Raw genomic sequence first — 26,600 nt, 5'->3', positions numbered from 1 at the left:
TCTGTGTGAGACAAAGATGTGCAAGTGCTGCTGCAGTGCCCGGAGGAGGCCTGGGCCATGCTCACCTATGCAGTCGCAGAGGGTAGAGACGCAGAAAAGTTCGCCAACTGGTGTGGGTTGGATACCGCTGACTCGCTGGTAGAATGTTTTCAACATCAGTAGCCCTGAGGTGCTACGGCTGGATGAGGTCCACTGGCTTTGCTGGGGATGTTCAGTTGACCCTTTTGGACATGCCCTTTGATGACTGTTGCCTGTTTGGCGACAAGGCGGACAACGCGCTCAAGCGTTTCAAGGACTCTAGGGCTACGGCCAGATCCTTGGACCTCGCTGCTACCTCTCACCCCATGCAGTCTGCTTTTCTCACCTTTCGTGGCTATGGAAGGGGTGCCGCACCACGCTCCACCCAGAGCCACAGGCCTGCGCAAGCTACCCAGCCTATGCGCGGCCGGGGACATGGGACCCAAGGTCGTGCGTCTGGGGGCCAGCGGGCAGGACAGTCCAACAATGCGCCCCTGCAGCAGCCTCCAAACCTTCTTAGTCTGACTTTTCAGGGCCACCACTTGCCAGTGGGTGGCAGGACCCGCCATCACCTCCCTCACTGGTGCAACATTACATCGGACAGGTGGGTTTTGCAGATAGTCCGAAGGGGCTACTCCCTTCCCTTCAAGACTACAGCTCCCTCCATGCCACCTACACTCCATCGCATGTCGGAGGATCATTTGGCCCTCATGGCCAAGGGAGCTATAGAACGAGTTCCTGTGCCAGAAGTAAGTCGTAGTTGCTACTCCCACCACTTCCTGGTGCCCAAGAGGGACAAAGGCCTGCATCCTATCTTAGACCTCAGGGCCGTCAACCGCTTACTCCGGAAGGAGAAGTTCAAGATGTTAACTTTGGCTCATGTTTTATCTGCCCTCGACCCTGGAGACTAGATGGTAGCGTTGGACTTGCAGGACGCTTACTTTCACATCCCCGTCTTGCCTGCCCATCCGCGTTACCTACGGTTCACAGTAGTCTACGACCATTTTTAGTTCACTGTGCCCCCTTTTGGCCATACCAGTGGCCCTTGGGTGTTCACGGAAGTGATGGCAGTGGTTGCAGCTCATCTGCGCAGATCAGGGGTTACAGACTTCCCCTATCCCGATGGCTGGCTGTTGAAGGCGACTCGCCCCAGGCTGTCGTTTCCCACCTCCAGAATATGGCCGACCTCCTGCATTTGATGGGGTTCACTATCAACGTGCCAAAGCCGCACCTGATTCCCTCTCAGAAGCTCCTTTTCATCGGAACCACGATTGGGTCAATGGCAGATCCCTCTCCCTTCCCCAACCAGACCAAACTGTGGTGACGGATGCCTCCCTTCTAGGATGGGGCAATCACATGGGAGAGGTGGAGATTAGAGGCCTCTGGTCTCCGGCGGAATCCGGGCTTCACATCAACCTTCTGGAGCTCCGGGCAATTCGTCTTGCACTGAAGGCATTCCTTCCCTCTGTCCAGGGAAGAGTAGTGCAGGTGTTCACGTACAGCACCACCGCCATGTGATATTGCACCAAACAAGGCGGGATGGTGTCATTGACCCTATGGCAAGGGACCCCCGCCTCTGAAATACATCAAGGCATTTCCTTGGTGGTTCAACACCTAGCGGGTTCTCTGAACTCCAGGGGGGACGAACTCAGCCGCAGGTGCATGATGGATCACGAATGGCGTCTTCACTCGGAGGTGGTGCAAGGTCTCTTCAACAGTGGGAAGAGCCTTGGTTAGATCTATTTGCCACCGAAGAGAACATGCAATGTCATCAATTCTGCGCGTTGGAATTTCCAAGGCATCACTGGCTCAGCAACGCTTTTCGTCACGAGTGGATTTGCGGTCTGTTGTACGCCTTTCCACCTATACCACTTCTGCCAGAGTGCTGAAGATCACGCGCGACCGGGCCCAAGTGATTCTTGTGGCCCAGGATTGGGTACGAAGAGTCTGGTATCCTGAGCTGCATCGATCCTCCGATCATACTGCCTCTTCGGGAGGATCTTCTGTCGCAGCAACAGGGGGTGGTCCTCCACCCAAACCTGTCCAGTCTACACCTCCTTGCGTGGGGATTGAGCGGCGGTAGTTGATTTCTTTCGACCTGCCTCCCGAAGTCTGTGACGTAATCTTGGCAGCCAGGCGTCCCTCCACAAAGACGGTATACCCCTGCAGGTGGAATACATTTGTGGCATGGTGCACAGCAATGGCTGTGGATCCCCTTTCTGCCTCCCTCTCTGAAGTGTGTTTGTTCCTTCTCTCTTTAGCCCAGCAGGGCTCTGCTCTGGGCACTATCAAAGGCTACCTTTCGGCTATATCTGCCTTCCTTCGGCTGCCAGATCAGCCTTCTCTTTTCAAGTCCCCGGTAGTTAACCGTTTCTTAAAAGGCTTAACACATCTTTTTCCTCCAATCCCTTTTGTTATGAATCAGTGGGACTTGAATCTTGTGTTCACTTATTTGAGGTGTGCTCTCTTTGAGCCACTTCACAACTGTCCTTTACGTCTCTTAACTCTTAAGACTGCTTTTCTGGTAGCCATCACCTCTGCTAGAAGGGTGAGTGAGCTCCGGGCCCTTTCTTCGAAACCGCCTTTCTTATCGGTTCATCCGGACAAGGTGTTCTCAGGACCCGTCCATCCTTTCTTCCTAAGGTGGTCACTGCCTTTCACTTCGGGCAGACCATTACTTTCCCCATCTTCTTTCCGCCTCCGCATCCTTCAAAGGAAGAAGAGAGGCTCCACCGTCTAGACCCAAAATGTGCGCTCTTCGATCTGGACCGCAAAAAGCAGTTCCGAGTGAATGATCAACTTTTTGTTGGTTACGTGAGTGCAAAGAAGGGTCGGGCCATACACAAATGCACCATTTCTAGGTGGGTCGTCTTGTGTATGAAGGCTGGTTACTCTCTGGCCAAAAAGGAGCCTCCAGTCGGGCTACGTGCTCATTCCACCAGGGTGACAGCAGCCACTACTGCCTTGAGAAGGGGAGTGCCTCTAAATGAAATCTGTCAGGCAGCCACATGGGCATCGCTGCACACGTTCACCAAACACTACTGCCTGGACAGCCAAGTCCGGAGAGACGGCTTCTTTGGTCGTTCTGTTCTCCAAGACTTTTTGGTGTGATCTTGGTTCGCAGACCCACCACCGGGGTTGGAATTACTGGGGTATCTATTCTAAGGTAAGGAATCTATAACTAACGTGTTTATTTCATATGCACAAGTTACTTACCTTCGGGAATGATATATCTGTAAGAAACATTAGTTAGTTATAGATTTCTTACCACCCCACCCATCCTCCGCGTTCTGCGAATGGATTTCTAGGATTTAGGACATCCTTTTCAGGGCCCTAGTTTTGTGCACCAATGGTCAGTGTCTTGCATGGCTGTGTTTCTTGCGCCGAAAGTCGTGTATAGAACTGACGTCAGCGCGCGAGGGCGACGTCTAGGTAGCTGCCGCAACATCATCCCGGCGACCACGACACTGACGACGGACGCGGAGCCAACTGACGCCTCATTCTGACGCGCAGAGGTACTGCTGTTGAAAAATCAATCAGATCCAGTCTGAAGCCTGGGGGTAATTCTAAGGTAAGGATTCTATAACTAACTAATGTTTCTTACAGATATTTCGTTACCGAAGGTAACTTGTGCATTAGGTTTACATAATTGACAAAGCTCATTTATTTACAGAGTAACGAGTACTAATTCAGGAGCTGCAGGATATGTAGAGTGATGGTGTAAGGTGATGTTTTCATCATATTTGTACAACGTATGCAACCTATAATTATTTACTGGATTTCACTATCCTGCAATGGGATGACAATTGCCTGGTTGGCAAAGTGATTTATGTGATTGTGGTCTAAGGTGTTTTTATGTACAATACAAAGGATATTTTTATATAACCTTGTGTGGACTATTTTTGTGGTGTGCCTAGTGTGTCACTGGTGTGTGTGTGTGTGTGTGTGTGTGTTGTACAAACGCTTTACACATTCGCTCTGGGATAAACCTGACTCTTCCAAGCTACCAAGAGGTGAGCATGGATTATCTTGGGTGTGTAACTCCCTTACCCTGACTAGATTGGTGGGTCTGATGGCTTAGGTGCATACCCTAGCCAACCTGAAACCCCATTTCTAGCAGTTAACAGAATTAGACATTGCACCCAATCTGGATATTGATAGTGGCTTGAAACCCAAATCTACATTTACTCCTCCTTTGCCACCAGGCAACACTATAGATGTTTTCTATAGGTTTTTGACTAGAGACCTTAAGAAGATGTAGGATACATGGGGTAAGAAGGGTAGATATGCTAACAAAAACCTTACAATTGTGGAAGGGCAGGCCCTACAGAATCTTGAGCAGGCAACTGATACTGTGGTCCTGAAGACCGACATGTTGGGGGGCAATATTGTCATAAGGAACCGTATACACAAGGGGTCAAGTTCTGATCTTTCTCAAATTGTACTCCCAGTTTAGCAGAGAAGGCTAAAACCCACGAGAATGCATTGCGAATACACAGTTGAATTTGATCACATCATGAATGCCACAAAGGATGTTCCCCATCTCAGGTTTGATATAAAATCCGGACTACATTAAACACTTGTGTAAGCAGTCATAGACTTGGGCAATGTCAAGTTAAATTTAGCAAGACTGACGTGTGATGTTCCAAATAGCCTCAACAACATTAAGGAAAGTCAATGTAAGTATTCTGTACTTGAGTACGATCTGTGACTGTGTAATGGGTTACTATTAAAGGTGAAGAGCTGCTTTCTCGCGAATCATGGCTATGTAAGTGTGGCGACTCAAGATATTACGCTTTGGTTAAGAATTGGTTTTAAGTGAGTTACTTGTAGGCCCTTGGTGAATGATGAGAGGTTACAAGTTGATGGCAATGGATATTTCAAGATTGGTGGTGAGCGATATGGCCCATGATGGACTGTTGTGGCGTCATGTCAACAAATTGAGGGATTTGTATTCGTAGCATATTAGGGCCTTTGAGATAAAGGAGACCATGAAGTCTGTCTTGAAGCAGGAGTAATAATGTGCACAGGACAGATACCCAATCGTTGAAGCTGATATCGTCTATTGCACCATATATGAAAGTGGCACCAGACATTATAGGGGGACATGCTATATGTTGGTGCTTATTGAGTACCACTATTTGTGGCCAGAGCTAAGGTTCATGAGTGAAGTGACCTCTGGCAACGAGTTTACCATTTTAATTTTTATAAAATGATATTTAGTGGAGTTTCAGATGTATAATGTAGTACAATTGGGTTGGGTGTTATAATGAATATCTTACCCATCCGACCCTTTGAGAGGTTGAACAGAGTAATTAAGGATACCCAGCAGGTGGCTAACCAAGCAGAGGGCCAATGAAATTGGTGGTGGATGAGGTGTTGTGGTCTTACAGAACTGTCGAACACCACAGCACAGGGTCTCCTCTTTTGGAGTTTATTAAAGAAGCCACAGCAAGAATAAATCGTGGCCTGTGATTTATTCCGAAGTAATGGACAAGCTGCAAATATATATTTGCTACCAGCATTAGGAGGGAAGATGGTGGAGTTTTCATTTATAGATAAGATGAAGGAGTTTAATGTCAGGTGTGTGCGTGAGGGAAAGTCTCTGTATAAACAACCTAAAATGTTACAGCAAACTCGAAGAAGAATCATGTAACCCTGCGTTAAGAAATTTGCTGAAATTAAAGAAGCTTGGAGAAGCTGGTGGGTGCGTTGAAAATGTTTTATGTCTGCAGTCTCGTTAGACGATGAGAGGACCTGACTTGACAGAAACATCTTCCCTCAAAATATAGAGGTTTTTCACTAAGAATATTATTCCTATTTTAATGTCACACGTTAATTGACTCTCTTATTACTAGGTCTGTAAAATATATGTCTATATGGATGTTATGTAATGTTTCTTCTCATTTGGTAGTATAATTTAGTGTTTTTTATGTGTATATGGATGTTATGTAATGTTTCCTCTCACTTGGCAGTATAATTTAGTGTTGTTTTGTGTTTTTTTATGTGTATATGGATGTTATGCAATGTTTCCTCTCACTTGGCAGTATAATTTAGTGTTGTTTTGTGTTTTTTTATGTGTATATGGATGTTATGCAATGTTTCCTCTCACTTGGCAGTATAATTTAGTGTTGTTTTGTGTTGTTTTATGTGTATATGGATGTTATGTAATGTTTCCTTTCACTTGGAAGTATAATTTAGTCTTGTTTTCCTTTCGGGAGACTGAAGAAACCTTGACAGTTGCACCTGCTTCTAAAATAAAAGTCTTCCATTTGTGTCTAAAGCTGGGTTTATTTTTTGCCTGCTTGTTTAAGTCATAACCTTTGTATCCTTGAAACCATGGGAATGACGACCTTTGGTCAGACCTCCCATACTAGACCAAAAGACTGCAGTATATAAGCTCCTCCTCCTCCTCCCATGATATTTGGAGTGACATTATAGGTTCAAAGCTGCGACAGTAGCCACTCACCAACCAACTCCCATCACTCCTCCCACACGCCTCTGTCCTTCACAACAATGCCAGTCTTGAAACGGGCATGCTCTTGACAACTGACCTTTCTATGACTTTCATTAAACAACTTGAAAAACAGTGGCCCTGTCTGAAAATAGTGTTTTGGACTGAATGTGCGTCCACATTTTTGCTGTGCACCTACAGTTGGGTCTAGGGGGGCCTCATTTGTTTTGCCAAGAACTTAACTCAATATAAAGTTCTAAGACTTTTGACAGCGTTTATTTCACCATATTCTCCCCTTGTGGAATGTTATATTCTAGTGCCTTTACCTATCCTTTTCCACCAAGCAACAGACTGTCTTCCATATCCCCTACAGTCAGTCTCTCTCTCTCTCTCTCTCTCTCTCTCTCTCTATATATATATATATATATATATATATATATATATATATATATATATATATATATATATTTTTTTTTATACACATATTATATTGACTGGGAAAAAGATTGAAGTTTTTTTATAGTTAGGTGAAAATCTCGGTTAAAACATACCGTTTTAAGCTAACAAAACCTCTGAAACTCATCACTTACAGTCATCTCACGCAATTATTACTCATGCTCAACAGTAACTATAACTAGCGCCCCCTACCATGCACAGTCTTGTAATTATTTATACCATTTCATATGTTGCAGTGATGTTATCAGTGATGTCATAAAACATGTTATGAGTGATGTAATATGGGAGGTAATTAGCATTGCATGGCAAGGGTGCAAGCTATAGTTCATTTAGGGCACGAGTGATGCTTACACGACATAACTATAACTAGTGAATATAATGCCCCTTTAACCTTTGTCTTTTTCAGTGACCTTTTATGTTTTTTAATGTAAAGTAAGATGTCCATCACCGCGCATGGTGTGGGCTTGGGCGCAAGGCCTGCGCCCAAGCCCCCGGAGCCACCCACCCACTGCTGCGCATGGCTTGTAGCCAGGCCCTGCTCCCAACGCCCTGGGGGCGCCCAACCATGCCCTTTCCCCCAGGACCCTGCTGTTTCATGTCCGTAGTTTTATGGGTTAAGGAAGACAGGTTTGCTCCTACCTGATGGGAGCAGACTGAAAAATGTAGCTGGCTCTTGCCGCACCCAAGATGGTTGCAAGCAGGGGAGCCAGCAGGGATTATGGGAAGCCCCAAGACCTCAAATTGCCTTTGGTGTCACAGTTGGGACCGGGGCACCCACTGCAGCTACGAGTTGCTCTGGCCCCAGGGGATCAGGTCTCGATGGACATGTTATGGCTTGGGGAATGGATGTTACATGCCCCTCTCCCATAAAAAGTAAATTGGCCCCATCTGATGGAGTCCTCGGCCCCAAAATGGCACAATAAGAGGGGGCCTGCATCTTGTCCCTGCACCCAACCTCCCGTGATTGCCCAACACCCAACACCTGCCTCATCCCCGGGGCACTGCTTTTCCATGCCCACAAGCCCGGGCCACCCATGGCAACTACAAGTTGCTTTGGACCCAGGGGGTTGGGTCCCCAGTGCCATGTTATGGCTTGAAGAGGGGAGCATATGCCCTTCCCCCTTAAAAAGTAAGTCAACCCCAGGAGATAGGGTGTCGATGGTCTCAAACGGTACGGGAAAGGGGCTGGGTGCCCCTGTCCCCATAATAATGAAAGCAGGCCCTGGGGGTTAGGTCCCTAAAGTCTTAAAATGACTCAGGGAGGGGGCCCGCTTGCCCGCTTGTGCAGATACCCTGGACCCGGCACACTTGCGGGTAGGTGGGGCTTATTGTTTAAAAGGGCCGGAGCCCTATTACCTTATCTAAGCAAAACAAAATTGAAAAGTTATTGTTTAGTGAATACTTTTCTGTACAATATTCAACATTATTTTTTTTAATTGTATGTACTTTTGTGTTAAAAATAACAATATATCTGATCTGCAGTACTACTTCTCTATATATTTTTGTTTTCTGTGTTTCTTCTTGCAGAATCAGTTGGAGAATCTGAAGTGCAAACACTAATGAGCTCTGTAAGCAAACCTTTTGAAATTGAATTTACCCAAAACAGTTTGAATTATATGGAGAAGCTATTGCTCAAGAAACACAGAAGGTATGTGAACATCACACTGAAAACAAAACTTTGAAAGCCATGCTTTTACTCTGCTTGTTTACTAGTCTGTTTCTTTTGAATAATTATTCTCGAGTTCTTAAAAGATAACCTAAATTCATACGGTGCTTCTGACCCTAACGGTAAGGCATGTTGCCAGCATCAGAATCATGGAGCTTAAAATCAGGGATGAAAAAAGAGACTGATGACAATAAAACTTTGGAAATGTACATATTCTCTGTGCAAAAAAATAATTCGGGCTTTAGCTTGAGTAGTTCGGCCCACTGTGAGACATTAAGGGTGGTTTGACCAAGATGTCACAATAGCACAATGAAATGTTGTGACTTCCTTAGACATTCATAAATATTTATGCTGCATCACGTAAACATTCATGTGGGCCATAGGTCACAAAGGGCTAAATCCATGCCTGAGTTTAAGGATATCCTCATAAGATACATTTCCTTACAATTAATTGAATAGAAATCATTTACCTAGTCTCTGTCTATCCTAAAAACCTACATTGCATCCAGTTTACCAGACACATCTGACATACATTTTTATGACAGTGGCATTGGCTGCATCTACTAAACAGATATGTACAGATCCTTCTAATGTTTTTAACCATTTAACTACATCCTCTTTTGTTTGGTTTTAGAACTCCTGTAGAGCAGTTACCGCCTGTTCAGCTTGACTTCCGAAGCTCTGAAAGATTTTTGGATGGTTCACAGGATGCACTGAATGAAGGAGACAGTAGTTTTACAGGTATGATCACAATGTATTTCTTGCATAAGTGATGTTTGGTAGGGGCTCACGTGACACATATACCTGTTTAATATGCATAAAGGTGGGGCCGCTGTAACAATATTACCATTGCTTCAAAATGTTGCCATGACACATCACTGGAATGCTGTTGATATCTGACCTCAGTGTTTATCACTTTTCTGTGTCAGGTGGCAGATGTTAACATTTCCAGTTATAGTGTTTTCTTTTGAATATTTTCTATTTCGAAATTAAAATATAGATATGCTCATGTTTCATTTTCAAAATATTTCAGGTAATCCTTTACACATGTAAAAAATGTATTTTCTTACTCATGGTTACATTTCTCCACTTTTAAAGTAATGAGGAAAATTGTCACTCAGCTATAGAAACTGTTCTGTTTGCATGGTCAATGAAATCCAGTGCTTATGTGAATATCTGGCATAGGGGGTCAATATAAAAATCCTCCCTGAAAGGGTACCTAGGGTGTCCCCAGACAGCCTTGACTGTGTATTCCCACCATGTTTCATTGACACTATAGCAAAGGTTTGGTGTGTAGAGTCAAAATTGTGAGGCGGCAAGGCCTGGTTTGCATGAAAGCACAGCATGAAAATCTTGTCCCTCCTCCTCACCTATTCGCAGACACAGGAGCTGGCGCCTGCTGGCAAAGAAGTTGATATTTCTGCTGCAAAGTCATTACACGCTTTTCCCTGAAATGGGGAATTACTTCTTGCATCCTGATTTACCATTGTGAAAACTTAGATTATTAGTTGAGAGGGGCGGAACTCCCACTCAAATCATAAAAGCAATCCATGTCAGGGTGAACCACAAAGGTCACTAAATTAACCTGTGCTTAACCCTCTGATTGTTTGTTTCAAATCAAGCTTAAATTTAGAGGCAATGTGCAAAGCATTATGCTGCATGCCGAATCAAGTTTCAGGAGTGGGAGTCCCCCCAAGAAGGCCACTATATCTGCCTCTCTGGAGGTGTGCCTTGCCTCATATAGTGCTTGGTAGTAAATTGTGAATGCGTTAGCTATTCCCCTGTGAGTTGTGATTTGGGACCCTCTGGCGTCTCGGAGTTCGCCAACTCATCTTGCTGCTACCTCCCATCGGCTGTGCCAGGCCATTTTTGCAGTGAGGCCAGATAGGGCTCATCAGCCTCCTTATGTGCTGTTGCATGATATGCCTTTTGCATTGCTTCAAGGTGAACCACTGTTGCCTGGCTGCTCGCTCTAACGTATAACTGCTCAATCTACCGTATGGCTGTTTCCATCTGCACCATCCAGGCTTGTCTCTGTGTTTTTTCCGGGATATTATGTTTTATGTGCTGTTGAAAAGGATTGTCCTGTATGACTGTCAAAGAGTCACAGGGGAGGGGACTGAGCCTTTATTTTCCTTCAGTTATTGGGTGGATGCGAACCGCAGGCCGTTTACCATGTCTTTGTTCTGGAGCTCCCAGCTGCACAGGCGCCACCCTGGTCTCTCAGTGCCAGTCTGTGTCCTACATTATCAATAGTGGGGAATGATCTGAGATTCCTCTTGGTAGATATTCTGCTGAAGTGGGCGGGCATTGCTCCACAGGGACGAATACGTAGTTCAGTCAAGAGAAGGTCTTGTAGGCCGTAGAGAAAAAGGAGTGCTGCCTGTCTGCTGGATCTTTAGCCCCCCCAAACATCCAAGAAACCCATTGCTTGGGAGAGTTGTGTCAGTCAGGATTTTGCGGGGATCGATGCTGTGCTCATGGACAATCTGTGAATTGAGATATCCATTACTTCATTAAAAAAAACCTCCACCCACTACATGTATGTATGCTTCCATCTGCAAACGGAGGACCCCTGGTTGCTGAACTCCTGGGGGTGCGTAGACGCTTAGATGAACATGCGTGTCCGTGCCTTGGTGCCATGGATTCCCACATATCGTCCCTGTGGGTCAACCCAGGTCCTGACCATCTGGAAATGGGGGTTCTTTTGGCCAGAATCGCCACCCCTATATAGCCCCTAGTATATGTTGAGTGATCCAGTGTTATTCATTGACCTCTGTTAACGCACTGGACTGTGTTGCCCGCTACATTTGTTTCTTGTAGGAGGATTAGGTCTGGGGATTGTTTCCTAATGTATTATGCCACCATTCCTGCGTTTTAGCTTGTTAAAGAGGCTGTTGACGTTTCATCACAAGACCTTCTACTGATGTGGCTCACCTCTCTTATATTTCATGTGTTATGGTTGTGTATCTAAGTGTTTCCTTTTGCCGCTACTCTTAGGGTTGTGTTTCCTGGGTCTGCCCTGCCTCTGGTTCCTCAATTTCCCGCTCTCCATATCAGTAGATTTTGTCTCCACTAATGACCTGGTCTGACTTCAAACTAGAAGTTCCCAATTTTGTGAGGTAATTGGCCTCCTTGTCACTAACCTCTCCCACCCTGAAAGTAAGAATCTGTTGCCCTAACTCTAAACTTACCAACTTATTGAACACAAGGGAATGGCCTGTCACCATTTCTCCGCTCCTTCTTACCTTATAGCGTTTTGAACTTGCACCAATGTGGCCTCAGTTGATCTCTGGTTCTATCACTTGAGTTGCCACCCAGAATGGCCATGTCAACTCCCCCTACCCATACCCTAGGAAGCTAGTCTAAGATTAACCCCCTCCAGGCTCCAGGGTGGGGCGACCGCACCAAAATCCAAGACCCCAGGGTTTTCTCAGCTGAGATGACTCAGTCAGGTCGGAACATTGTCTCTGGTTAGTTGGGCCGGGGTCAGGTCAGGCTGCTCCTTCCCCTCAGACTGTGATGACATCTACGGCATCAGACCCTCGGTGGATGAACCACCCTTCAAGTGTCAAGTTCTCTTGTGGAGTGGTTGCTTCTAGAGGCTTTTAACAGAGGCCTCTATTCAGCCCAGCACCAGGCATCTTCAGCCATGTTGAAAAAGTGAGTCTTCCCTTGATGAGTGTCCTTTAGTCGGACCGGGTAAAAGAGTATTGCTAAGAACTGGGGTGTTGGTTGAATGGGGTAGGAACCATGGTCAAGCAGCAGCCACAATCCTAGTCAGGGTAAAAGACAGGCAAACCATGAATTAACATTAACAGGGGAGAGGATGTGGCCTTATGGCTAGAGCGGTCGACCTAGAAGCTGGGGAACCGAGTTTGAGTTTCTGCAGGGACGCTCAACATCCTGTGATTCTGGGAGAATCACTTAATCTCCCTGTGCTTACCAAAATTAATGTATCCGTCTGTAATGCAACTGGTGCTCATGTAAAGCACTCTGAATCCTCGGGTGAAGTTTGAGCTATATAAAACAACCGCCCGCCCCAAAAAAACATGTGCTTACTGTCTTGTAGCTTGGCACAGAGCTGTCAGGCTTAAATTTGGAGGTTGTGTGTAAAGTATTTGTGCAACACTTCAGTAAATCACTGAAAGCCCCGCATAAAAAGATAGACATGTCTGACCAAAACAACAAAAACACAATTAGTAAAACTTGATATATTGGATTTGAAAGTTTTAAAGTAAAATAGCACCAAGAAGCAAAAAGTCCTTCTTACATAGGCAGGAGGACAGCAGGCAGCAGATCAGCAAAGCAGGAGTCTAGCAGAGTGGCAGTTCTTCAGCAGTCATTCTTCCTGGCAGGGCATCCATAGCTCCAGAAGTGGCTGTGTATGAGGCCCAGTACTTATACCTAGTGGTGCTTTTGAAGTGGGGGATACTTCAAATACAGACCTTTGAAGTGCACATAGGTCCTCCCTTCTGCCCTGGCTCCAGACTCACTGCGGGGGGAGTTATTCAGCCCTTTTTGTGTGCACAGGGCATAACTTATGCAGGTCTAAGCGAGGTTGTGCCCAGCTCCTCCCTCCCATCCTTCCAGGACGGCCCATCAAGTCACACCTCATCTCCTATTGTGTGTGGTTGTCTACACAAATCCCAAATACACCCAGTCATTTGATCAGAGACAGACTTGGCCACCAAATGGATAATGGATGGATAAAGCAAGAAAATGTCAACGTTCTAAAAGTGACATTTTCAGAATTGTAATTTAAAATCTAACTTCATTATACATTAGGATTTTAAGTTAGGATTCCAGAGATAACAAACGTGGATCAGTTATATCTTCCCATTCGGAAATTACATTGATAAATTGTAATAAGATAATCCTAATGTTATCCTGTAGGAGATGGAAGCTTTTTTGTAGTGATAAACTAATTTAAGTGTTTTTCACTACCAGGAAATAAAAAACTTAAAAGTACATGTCCTGCTTTTTAAATTCATTGCACCCTGCCCTTTGGGTTGTCCAAGACCTACTTTAGAGGTTACTTATATGTATAAAAAGGGACTGTTTAAGCCTGGCAAGAGGTTTATTTTGACAGGTCGAAATGGCAGTGTAAACTGCTTACACAGACTCTGCAATGGCGGGTCTAAGACATGGTTAAAGAGTGGTGGCACAATCAGTGCTAAAGGGCCCACTAGTAACATATAATTTTTAAACGCTGGGTACTGGGATTACCTCTTTACTAGTGACTTATAAGTAAATTAAATATGCCAATTGGGAATGAACCAAGATTTCCATGTTCAGGGGAAAGAGATCACGAACACTTTAGCACTGGTTAGCAGTAGTAAAATTTGTCCTAATAACAGCAAAAATGAAGTCAGAAAAGTGGAGCAGAAAGGCCTAATGTTGGGGAGAAGACCACCCTAAGGCTGTCAGGTCTACAAGTGTGTATTTAATTTGCATTGCTCCGAGTTTGGCCTTCACCTCCAGGAATGTACGACATTGTTACTTGACGCGTAAAGTGTAAGCCAGGAAGATCATGATCCGAGCAGAGTCCAGTAAGGTCGACTGATGCTCACGTTCTGCACCGAGAATGAAGCTTCTGTCGAATAATTGAGCAGCTGAAGAATCGGTAGTCTGGTGTGGGCGGGGGTTAAGGGATCTATGGGCACTTTCTAGTATGAGGCAGGAGGATTTTTGTGTGCCTGGATCTAGGATTTAAACCATTGCATGAAATATTGCTCTGGGCATGCCCTCAAGGTCCTCTGGGACCCCCACCAGGCAAAGATTGTTGCTCTTCTAAATCTGCCCTCTGCATTTTCACACGCTTCTTGAGCCATAGTGCCTTTTCTCGCAGCTTCGCATAGTTCTATCTGTCTGAGGGCAGTTGCGGCCGTTTGGCAAAGTAGTGAAAGAGCGACAAGGGAGGGCTCGATTAATAAAAATAAAAGTTCACTTACCTGTGAAAGGCCACCACCTCTCCTACTTACGCTTCTCTTCCTGGCAGCACGGAAGTACATAGGCTCCCAGACTAACCTAAGCAAATCACCACGCTGCTGTCACCAGCATCACAGCAGTGTTGTGAATGGTCTAAGTGGCCTGGTTTGGCACTCAGACATAGAATGGGAGCCTGCGCATGTTCTCTCCACCCGACTGCGCAATGCAGCCGGATGGAGAAAGTCTAAGTGTGCATAACAGTTTGGCTGGCTGAAGATGTTCGGCCAAACCGTCATGCACACTTATGGTGCACATTATTCCGCTCCTCCTCTCTCTCCCTGTGACACAGCCCAGACCCGCCCTGCCCTAACCTGGCTCGGGCTCCATACAGAAAAATAAAAATATAATAACAACGTTATTAATGTTGCGTTATTATAATTACATTTTTCCTTTTACACTCAGTGGGGTGACGCTCCTCTGCCTTAGCGTTGGGAGCGCCGCTGAGGGAACATACTTCATCTTCCACTATGGAGACCCTAGTTTCCATATCCGGTATTCGTTCTGATACCTTGCTAAAGTCATGCTGCAGAATACTGTCTATTGGTCTTATGTACAATTTCTAAGTCTTCAAAAGTGATACAAAGTATTTGCAGATTATATAGAAAACACATACGGTACAGATAGATTGCTCCAAGTTCATTCACTTAATGTTAAATGACATAAAATGATTCTGCACATCAATTCATGTCTCTCATTTTTAGGGCTGCCCTAGTGAATACCTTATACTTTAAATAAACATATAGAGAGAATTGACGTTCGATCCCTTTGGAGCTTTTGGCGGCCCTGCGACATAACAGAAAATAGCTTGCCATTGTGCGTTTCTGTGCTTGCTTGCGTCAGCACATTAATTGAGGACTTATTAATTTTGTGAATGCTTCTTTCAACCTGGAACAAAACAACAATGTCTCAACTGGAAGTCATCCGAGCGGCCAATTAGAATAATAGAACACATCACAAAGGAGGGAACAAAAGAATCGAGACCACAACAGAATTGATTAGGTGGAAAAATAATATTTGTAGGTAGTTGTAACAGCACTACAGTACAATTTTATATACAGTGACCATACCACACAAGTGTGCACCGAACGTGCTAGTGACAGTGAACAGCGCAGTAACACTGGGGTGAAAAACACACCATGAACAGCGAAAGGGTAACAACAAATATTAATGTGTTTAATAATACAATACACATATATACTTCAGTATAAATTGAACTGAATCACAGACTAGTTACTATTTGTTTTTTTTTTTGTATTCCAGAAGATGAAATGGAAGAACACGCCCAATATGCTGCTCTTTTCAGGCCACGATCATCTGACGTGAACCTTGAGAGACCCGAATCGTCTATAAAATTCACAGAAGTAAATGAGGTACAGTAGAAAAGCACAGAAATGTGCAATTTATATAGTTTGCATACTTTTCAGTTGGAGAATTAAACTGTAGAATAATACATTTGCCACTCCTTTTCATGTAAATATTTTGTTAAATTACTGTAAATTCACTTCCGATTGCCTTGGTGGTAGTTCTATTGCTCCCACTTTCAGTGCTTGTCCAGGTTTAGAGCATTCACTCATGCTTTGCACCGTGATCATTTACAGGCAATGCAAATCAAATGAATTATGCTGCTACCACATAACGTGTGATCTTTGGAATCTTTGTTGTTTTCACCTCTAAACTCAAAAGGCACACTGATGACGGACGAATGCAGAGCAAATTAAACATTCACCCCCAGTCAATTTTTGCCAAACTATTTTTTAGACTGAGCATCAACTGTTGATGAAACAGCTTTTTGCGTTATATTCTTAATAGTTGTATGCACAATAACAAAGTGGAATGTTTTATTTATTATTGTGTAACTTTTTACTAACACAACCTGTATTATTTTTAAAGTCTATGTATGCAATGGTTTTAATTAATCAAGCTTAATAAACGTACCTTACCATACCAGTCAAGAGATCTGGGTTAAATTCATTGTTCTTTTGCTCACCATGCCACCTCAGTTTAGACCCAGCCATATGCAAATCAGTCTTGACCCTGTGCCTCATGGGAACAGTCCAACCCGACCTGCTAAGCCAGGTCTTCCCTGGACCTGAAACAAGCATCCTGGGACCGGTTTCAGGGCCCAGACGTGGGTCTCGTGCGCCCCACGCCACTGGAGTCAAGCTTTCTTGGCTGATGAGGAGTGAAACCCTGAAACCGGTCCTAGGATGCTTGTTTCCAGTCCAGGAAGGACCTGGCCTGGCAGTTTGGACTGTTCCCATTGGGCTCAGGGTCAAGACTGATTTGCATATGGCTGGGTTCAAACTGAAATGGCACGGGGAGCAAAAAAACGATGGATTTAGGCCTAGATCTCTGTACTGAGGTGAATGTATGACATTGTTCTGCATTTTGTCCATCAATTGCTCTTTTTGCATTCACTTCTAAACTCTGCATATGATTGATCTGTCTTCAGCCAATGATCAATTTCACAAATGTATATATATTTTTTTTTCTAGCTAGTTTTTCCTTTGAGCTATTAAGAGAGTTTGGTTATGTGCAAAGGACAACACAACTGAGAAGCACTTACTTTTGTTGACCTAAATGGGATACATAACAAACATCTGCAATGCAATAGGCTCGCATTTACGCAAGTTTGAGCTATCGGCATTGTAAATGACTATGCCTTTTATTAATATTTTGGTTTTTATTACATAAATAAAAGGCATTGTCATTTACAATGCCAGTAGCTTAAATTCTCGCAAATGCGAGACCCATTGTAATCCAAATGCTTGAAGGTATTGCTGAGTTACCCCCTTCTGTCTCCCATAGCCCCTGAAGAGCTCCCTGTTTGCTGCGAGTTAAATAAACAAGCCCATGATCACACCTGCGAATGAGAGACCCTCCTGCAGTAAAAGAAACTCATTAAAGAAAATACACGTAAGAAGATGTACTGTGAAACAACTGAAGTGAAAGGGCCAGTCCTCATGGGAGGTTACAAATGAAGACAAGGCAGTACTAAGTAGGGACTAACAAGCCTAATAACGAATCAGACCCCAGCATTTACAAAGGAAAATGACACAGGCCAATGACAAATGTGGACGGAAGTGGGTGGGGCTTCAAGTACATACTCCAATACAGCATGGCTCGCAGAGCAGCGCATGCGCTGCCCAGGCTCGACCTAAGAAGGGCCATATCATCAAAAAGTATAAAAGTGCCCCTAGAGATTGATACTACTGCTTGAATATACTTTTATTGTTTTTTTAATTCACAAATCTTCCAGGGGTACACCTAAAAACGGTGCCAGTTCCAGGCATGTTCTTAGTTCTATTGTGAATTTTCCAGGCACAGGCATTTTATCAACACGGAACTATACTGAGCATGCAGTTCCAATTGCATTCTGTTTCTCTTCTGACCCCAGAAGCATATGTACTCAAGCTCTCAGCAGGAGCACATTTTCAATCATCTCAAGGGTGGGAAAAAATCTGTGAGGAGTTTGTGAATGCCCACAAACTCTATAGGCAAAGCCATGTTACACCCACTACTTCTTCCTATGCTTTCGAAGGAAGCTACTCTGTGGAATTCTATGGAGTCATAACCTAGAATTACGTGTATATTGGGAAAGAGGAGTAGCCTAACGAGCAGAGCTGCGGAACTAGAAACTCCGATTTAAGTCTCGGACTCAGTTCAACATACTGTGATTCTGGGAAAATAACTTAATCTGCCCTGTGCCTAAAAATTTTAAATGTAATCCTGTGCTTATGAAAAGCTTTGTAATGCCCTTGTGCCCAATTCACTATATAAAACTGGAAACAATAATAATAATAATAATAATTACACCTGTTTGCTATACTTTTGTGACTACTTAGATGTAAGTCCAGCCATTCTTTGCCATAAACATGTTTATGTCTGAAAATGACTTTGTGAGTCCGGGTCATTAAATGAAGCTCCCGTGCTGTGAATTGGTGATGAGTGAATTAGTGATGAATCACAGTGCTCACAAGTTTTGAATTAGCTTTGGCGTGATCTACTGGCAAGTCCATTTTTTTACACAAAGAAATTGGTAGATTGCAGCAATATATACATTTCTCTGAAGGGCCGTCAGTTGTAAACACCTTGACTTTAAAAACATTGGGGCCTATTCACAAATTACATTTTGTAGTATATTTAGTAGTACTACAATAGAGCTAATAAAACACTACTAAGTGCTGTTCAAAAACATGCAAGTGTACATTTCAACCTCCCCTGGAAGTTCACTACTTAGGGGCCGAGTACGATGCGGTTCGGAAGGCTCCGATTGTTGGTCGGAGCCTACCAAACTGCATCGTAATGTGTTGGTCGGATTCCTTCCTGACCGCCTCATTTTGATGGAGGGGGTGGGAAAGGAATTTGACTGGTCTTTCCAGCTGGCTTCTGTCGGGCTCGGTAAACCTTTCAGCCAGTCGGAATGTGGCTAGTAATCTCAAGGGCGGCACTTTCGCCCTTGAGATTACGATGACGGTTTCCGACATGGTTTCCATGCCGGTCTGTCTGACATAGAAACCATGTCAGAAAATGTCTTTGGGGAGCCCCCAGCAGGGCCCCCTTGGGTGCATGGCCTCCGGTTGGAGGCCGAGGGGGCATCTATGGCGCCCCCATGTTGATCACTGCACCTTGTGACAGGTACCTTGAGGTGCCTGCCTCGGCATGCAGGAATGAACCGCACCTTCCATTTTACTATGGGAGCATGCATTACGGCCGGTTTACGGGCCTTATTAGTAAATGTGGGAGAAAGCAGGGAGAGTGGCTGGAAACGAGAAGAATAGCTATAACGAAGTAAGGAAGGGTTAGGGAGGGGTTTAGGAAGGGGCATGCACCCATCCACAAGAGTAGGCCCATTGCCATTCGCAAACTGCACTTCTAAATTACTACAGTCAAAAAGGGAAATAAAATAGTAGTAAGTTACTCCAGCTCAAAGCTGAAGTAAATCCAGCACCACACAATGCCAACCACTGGTAATGTAACACACTCTCATAGAAAATAAGGGAAGTAGAGAGTTAACAAAAAACGGAGGAAACTATATCTACCACAATAGTAAAATATAGGGGAAATTAAAAAAGTTATTTAACTCAAAACAAAATTAGTAAACAAATTTGTATGCTAAATATATATATATAAATAAATGTATATATGTATTATTAATTTAGAACAAAAGAAAATAATATGACTGCACTATTTAATTTTGAATTGCATCTTTTATTTAAATATATTAAGTTAAATTAAAATTATGTTTCTGATTTTTACATAAAAAATAAATTCTTACCTTAAGGTCATTTATTTTTAATGCATTAATAATTATTAAAAGTGATGTTTAGAATTCAATGGAAGTAGTTTAATTATATTGTAATAATAAATTAATGTTACATTCATTTTTTATTTGAAAACGTTATTAAAATATTTTATAAATAATTAGTAAATGTGTACTATTTTCAGATATCTTGTTTCAAATTAAATTTTTGTTTTTTATATATAACAGTTTTACATAATTTTGTTTAATTTAACTTTATTTCTGGGATTTTATTTTAAGTTCCTACCTCCGTTATTTTGTGTGGGAGGGTGTTGCAGTATCAGTGACTGGCTATATGCAATACTGGACTTACTATAGTATTTATTTTTGATAGTAGTAACTTACATTCATAAATTTGGGTACACCCCTTTTTCAGGGAGTGGACATGTTTACGTCTACACTTTTGAATAACTTTACACTCAGTTTTTGGGAATAGCCGAAAGTAGAAATGTTTCTCCAACGTTATCAATAAATTACACATGTAAATGACTTTTTAAGTGTAACTTACCTTTGTGAATAGCCCTGGCTGACTTTAAAAGCAATTTGTCTGATTCCCCATCGCCGAGTCAGAAGTTATTTCAAACTTTGCATTCATACAAGTTGATGACTTCAGTAAATCTGTCTATATTCCCATCTTGGTGTTTCTCATACAGAGCTGTCTGTTCAGCTCATGTTCAATACTTGCTCTTTCTTGAACCGTTTTGCTTTACTTTCCATCTATTTGCAATTCGTCTTTTTTTCTGTATCCTTCTTTAAATCTGCTTATAAAACCACCAATTCAAGTTGGGGGTCTGCAACAGCAATTCTGTCTTACATTTATCTTCATAATATTTAAACACAGACCAGTCTTGAGTCTAACCTCTTGGGCAATCTGATCCCCAAATGGAGTAGCTTTTCCCTGCAAATTAATACTCTGACTCATAGAGATCATTTGTCGAAGCCAGACACATTGTTGATAACTGTTATTTAAATGTATTTGATTTATTTGTAAAGCAAAAGAAAGACGTGATCCATGCAAAATTGGTTCGTTCTCATAGAAATCATCTATAATCAAGATTTTTATATAGGCCAAATTCATCGGTATGATCCTATGTTCCCTTTTTGTAACCCTTCATAGCATTTGCTTCTCTGCACACATTGGTTGAGTTGCATTCAGGTTGTAATCTTGTATTTTAACTCTGTCCCCTGCCTTTGACAGCTTTAGCTAATGTCCAATAGCATAGATGTCTGTATGCCACCAATTTAACAGTTGGCAGGCATCTTTCTCCACACCTAAATTGAGGTCACTGTGGCATGTCAACCTTTGTTAAAAGTGACTTTTCAGGATACGGATGTAAGAATGGTTGCATCCAAACAGATTTTGAAAAAGCAGCCTGTGTTGTCAAAAAGTCCTTGAAAGCATGAAGTCTGTTTGTATTGCCCTCACATCCCAGACTCCAGATGACTATGGAGTTTTGTCTATAGCCTGGAATAGGGTTAGTGCTAGTTAAACCCAAAGTGGCTTGGAATGTCTACCTTCAGCACCTTGAAACCCTTACGGGTGAGTAGCCGCGCTATACAAACGCCTGATTGACTGTATACTTTATAAGCTGTGTACTTTTGAAAAGAGAAAATAGTTTGAGACATTTAAAAATAACTGAGTTTTTACTTGATCACTAATGAAGCGTAGGAAGTATTAATTTAGTAACTGTTTTATTGTTCAGACTGTTCTTAGTATTTTGAGATGGCTTATGCAGACAATGCAGAAAACCCAGATCTTGTGAAATGTTTCAATATTTATAAGGATTAAAATGTTAAGTCACTGTAAATGGAGATTGTCTCTCCGGGTTTTTCCACCTCGAAAGGATCTCGCCCATGAGCTTGGACTGCATTTCTGCCTCTAAGATTCTAGTGGTGTGTGTGAGACTACCTTTTCGGTTCTTGGAATCAACATACATGTTTTCTCTCAACCTCTTTCTTGATATGTTATATTACTAACATGTTGTGAAACCCAACCAGAACAAATGTTTGCCTCTAGGCCTGTATTTTTACCTCAGAGCTTCATTTTGACTCTGAATTCTGACATCACATTTTATGGCCTATTCCAGAATTGAACAATGCCTTGTGAAATTTGCACATTTGCAAAATGGAATACAAACTTTCCCCACCACCCCAGTCCAGTGTCCTTGATCTGTTTTGTACTTACACTTTGTGCAAAAGTTGTTGTCTCTCTAAACTAAATTCATGCCATAAAGAGACCCAAGCACAGTTTGAAATGCTATACATCAGGTTATTATTATTTTGTTTTTAAATGTCACCTCCTCGTGGATGTGCAGTAATTTGTTGTATATTCTAGTGTTAAATTGATAGAAAGATGTAAAAGAAACACATGATTTTGTGTTTTATCAATTGTGGCCTGCGTTTATGAGTAGCCAGGATATTTCTCTTTGTCAGAGGATTTACTAAATTTAATTTTGCCACAGAGGGTGGCAAGGGAGACTCACGCACACATACACACACATATACATTCACTCACATGCATGCATTCACAGGTTCACACACACACACACACCCATTCACGACACTCACCCACAAATACGCATACATTCATGCATACATGCACACATAAAACTTGCCTTCACTGTAGAGAGGGAAGCCTCGGCACCCAGGATAGTTTGAACTGTTATATCAGCAACAAGAGAGGGAGGGTATGAGTAGACACTCCTGGACCCCGGGCTAATTCATACACAAACAACAAAGGAGTGACTAGGCACAAGCATTTGAAAAACAATAACCACGGTTCTCTTAACGTGTGGTGAAGGTTAAATAAATGAATAAATAAACCCCCATGTAAAGTGCTCTGTCTTTATCTAAGATAAAATGGTGCTGTCAGTTCCGTTAGTATACCAACTGGTACGCCTCTCACCCTCTGGAGCTAGTAATCTACAGTGGTGAAGCTCTATTCATTTAGAAGGACCCTCACTCACCACTAGTTGGTGACATGCTTCATCATCGGGTCCCCGCTAGGGTGACCGAGTATCACCCTAGCGTGCTACAACGCCTGACTACAGCGGAGCAGGATGTGGTGAGTGGAACAGTGCCCAAATCAAAAAGTGACTAAACGTGTGGTGTCAGTGCAAATTAAAAAATGCAGAGGTTGTAACCAGGTCAAAATTTTTTTTAATGATGGCCAACCCGCATTGATTAAAAATAGTGAGTGGACTAGACAGGTTCTGAGTTACGGAACCCCAGTCCTAAAAATCGGTCGACATGTTTCTGCTGTTTTATTGCATTTTGCTCAGCTTTCTTCAGGACCTAATAAATAGTCCTCCGGTGGTGTGCGCGCACTAAGGCGTACCCTCCCGGGAGGCTCTAAATGTGAAAATTAATAAAATTTAAGAAAATGTGTGAAAAAAATATAATCACACAACAGTTAACCATGTCATCTCATGCCATTTGCAGAAACAATCATAGCAACAAAAAGCGGGACATTAAGATGCCCCTTCGGTGAGGGTGGCGCGGGTGTACTTCACGCGGTGGCTTTTTCTGCACTCGCGGCTCCCCGCCCGTGACCTGCTTTCCTGTCCAACCCTCCCGGAAGCGGTGGTATACTAACGGAACTGACAGCACCATTTTATCTTAGATAAAGACAGAGCACTTTACATGGGGGTTTAGTTTGAACTGTTGCCTGCACTCGTTGGTTGACTGTAGGTCAGCCAGTGGGCAAAGCAGCAGTCTCTCAATCCTCACAGAGTAGGTTGGCTCAATGAGACTGCTAACACCACCCCACTCTGTGACGAAGTGGCATTGCTTGACATTCGGCCCTTGCACTTCAGGGCTTAAAAGTGAAGTGTCCAGGTCTGAGGCAATCAGTGACCCTCACCCTCAACACGAGTGCCAGGCTGAGGAATTTACACCCATAGAGGTATTAAATCCTCAGCCTGGCACATTTCAGCTCCGAGAGCCAGGAGCATGTGTATTCAGCACATGTCTAGCTCCTGACTGCCTGACCTGATCAAGAAGAGTGGCTGTCACTTGACCTTAGTTTAACCTATAGATGCTCTTCTTTCAAGGACAAAGGTGCGGGTGTGGCCCCTCAAGCTGTATGGACGGAACGCGGCTGGTAGTACTACAACTTGAAAGATTAAAAGTGCAAAAAGGACACTGTCTTTTCTATTTGTGGTAATTGTATATAAATATTACCTGAATATCCCAGTATTTGGCCCATTTTGGATATTTTGGGGCCTATTGGCAAAGGTACGTACATAAATACTAAAGTGGAATAACTTTCCACAATGATTTATGAATAGACCCATAGTATAGCAGCGTTGTTATATTACAGTGGTGCTCACTCAGGGTCTTGCCTGACAATAAAATGGGACACAGAGCACAGCAGAGGGTTTTCCATAGGTCAAAGAATAATTAAAGACTGCCTCTAATAATAATGAATAATTGAATTTAATCGAAACCTCAGACATAATCTGAGTATACACTACAAGCACTGCATAGCTAATTTTGGAGCAGGGAAGAGGAAGGGTCTCCTACAGGAAAGCATTATATTAAGAAAGAAATAATACACGTGTCTTTTTTTTCTTAAGGTTCTCTTGCTTTTGTTGGATTTCGAGAAAAAATAAGTCATTCTACAGCAGATCGCTCAGCCTCTTACTCTTTGTTTGATTTTAAATTATGGTGTTTGGAACTTGATTTTATAGCTGGAACCTGACATGAAATATTTGTTGATTAGGCTGAAATGTGCCTTTTTGGTGAAAATTAAGTTTACTGTTTAAAGATATTAGTGCCTTAAGACACATGGCATTGACTTCATTGGAAAGCACGGGGTTGTTAATATCAAGAAAAATAAGGGCACCATGACAACAGTTTTATTTCAAACAAACTTGTTGCCAGGATGTGTGTCCAGAAATTGCAGACCTTGATCAGTATAAAAGTCTAGGGACATTGGCATCTGACATGCTGTGGTCTTACATTCTTGATTATGTCTAAGAGTTTGTTTTAATAATCAAGATGTATTATAGCCTTATAGTCCATCGTAGTGGGCTATACAGGCCATTAACGGCCCACTCCAGTGTTTAAGCTGTAACAAGGGAGCTGGTCTTCAATGCCTGTATAGACTAGCTACTGAGGGCTATAAGGCTATTCGAACATTCCACCACTAGAGGGCAGAACGTTCTAACAAATAAAAAAAAGGCCTCACGGAGTCCGAGGGGATTAAAAACCCCTCAGGCTCCGTAAGGCCTTTGTCCACAGCAATAGCTGTGAACGAGAACATTGGAATGTTGGAATTTCGGGCTTCTACGGGCCATTGGAGGCCTGGAGTACTCCATTTTTTCAAATGGAGCTCCCAACATTCCAATGATAAAAAATCTGAAATCACCTGGGGAAAATTCCATGGCGGAGGGTGGAGGGTGGGGCTGCTGGTATCCACACCTGGAGTTGTTTGTTGCTAAAGCTTGTTTCGGGGGGAAATATTCTAAGAATGTTGAATTTTATTGGGAAATGTAATCAATACATTAATATATAATAGCTCCTTATAGATTTTGAAATGGCTAGTCAATTAATACACTTATGTAATTTATGTTGTACTTTGTTACTAAAATGATATACCCATGACAAAAATCAAGAGCAACCACGCATAACTCTTTTGAATGTTAAGGTTATTCTCCATCTCGAACCTGTTTGCTTTCTCTTAGGCATAACTGATCTCTTTGACTATCTATATTTATTTCTATTTTTTCTTGTCTAGGAGCTGGACAAGAACATAGAGGAATCCAGTAGCTTTTTGATTCATGAACCACACTCCAGTGATTCATCCTCTGTGAATAGGTAAACTTTTTTTTCTTTTTTAGGAAAAATAGTTTTCGAATGCCTATTGCTCTTCGCCTCTGAAAATTGATTATGTAATTGCACAGCTCAAACCTCAGATGCATTTTCCTGAGCCTTTGTTATTAAAATATTGTTCTATTCCGGATCCACTGATTGACATCATTGATTGTCAGGGCTTAGCATTATCCAAATCCTTTGATTTCATTTTATTTAGCATTGCTATGTATGTTTGCCTCCCTCTGCTCTGCTGTCAACCTCCTAAATGCTTCCTGCTCTTGCATTTTTGGGTAGCTTAAATTTTTTGTTGGGATGTTTACTTTATATTAAGATTTCCTCTAAGCGCATAGTGAAAGGCAATAAATGTTTGTTATATAGAAAATTGATTGGGAAACGTGTGTCTGTTTCTTATCCCCACTACTTGAAATGCCAGATGCCTCAATAACCCTCCTACAAAATACATTGGTTTACTCAAGACAATTGTATGGTGCTAACTTGTCAGCACTTGCATTGCCAGGTGTGAGGAATGTTGCACAACTAATATCTGTGAGTGCTGCACTAACAATTGTTTGAGCAGGGGTCACAATTCAAGAGGGCACTCTGTAGACAGGAATAACGTTGTTAAGAATACATGGATTAGTTGTGTTTCTTTTTCTGTATTTTTGGCATTTCCTTTTGATAATATTCTCAACAGATTGCACCACCTCATATTAGAATTAAAGCAAAAAGCTTTCTATAGTCTACCTATTTAATCTCATCAAAGTTTTAAAATATAAAACATTTTCATAGCAATTTTGTTCAATTGTGGTGTGTGGAAAGCGGTTTGGAGGTTGACTTCTACCAATATAGTACCCTTTTTGAAAAGTTCGGGTCTTTTTACATTTACCAATTAATTT

General features: G+C 42.7%; 1 protein-coding gene across 2 annotated transcripts in view; it reads left to right on the top strand.

The window, feature by feature from the left end:
• The window catches only part of ZBBX (zinc finger B-box domain containing), a 509,107-nt gene that overhangs the window by 263,822 nt on the left and 218,685 nt on the right, over window positions 1-26,600 (top strand). For both annotated transcript variants that reach the window (XM_078665923.1, XM_078665922.1), the window contains 4 exons: window positions 8,456-8,576; window positions 9,229-9,335; window positions 15,846-15,955; window positions 25,628-25,707. In XM_078665923.1, coding sequence (XP_078522049.1) covers window positions 8,456-8,576; window positions 9,229-9,335; window positions 15,846-15,955; window positions 25,628-25,707 — 418 coding nt within the window. The remainder of the gene's footprint in view (window positions 1-8,455; window positions 8,577-9,228; window positions 9,336-15,845; window positions 15,956-25,627; window positions 25,708-26,600) is intronic.

Source organism: Lissotriton helveticus, chromosome 11 (assembly GCF_964261635.1).
Source record: "Lissotriton helveticus chromosome 11, aLisHel1.1, whole genome shotgun sequence".
NCBI lineage: Eukaryota > Metazoa > Chordata > Amphibia > Caudata > Salamandridae > Lissotriton > Lissotriton helveticus.
Note: the sequence above shows the minus strand (reverse complement) of the source record. Positions and strands in the feature narration are given on the sequence as shown.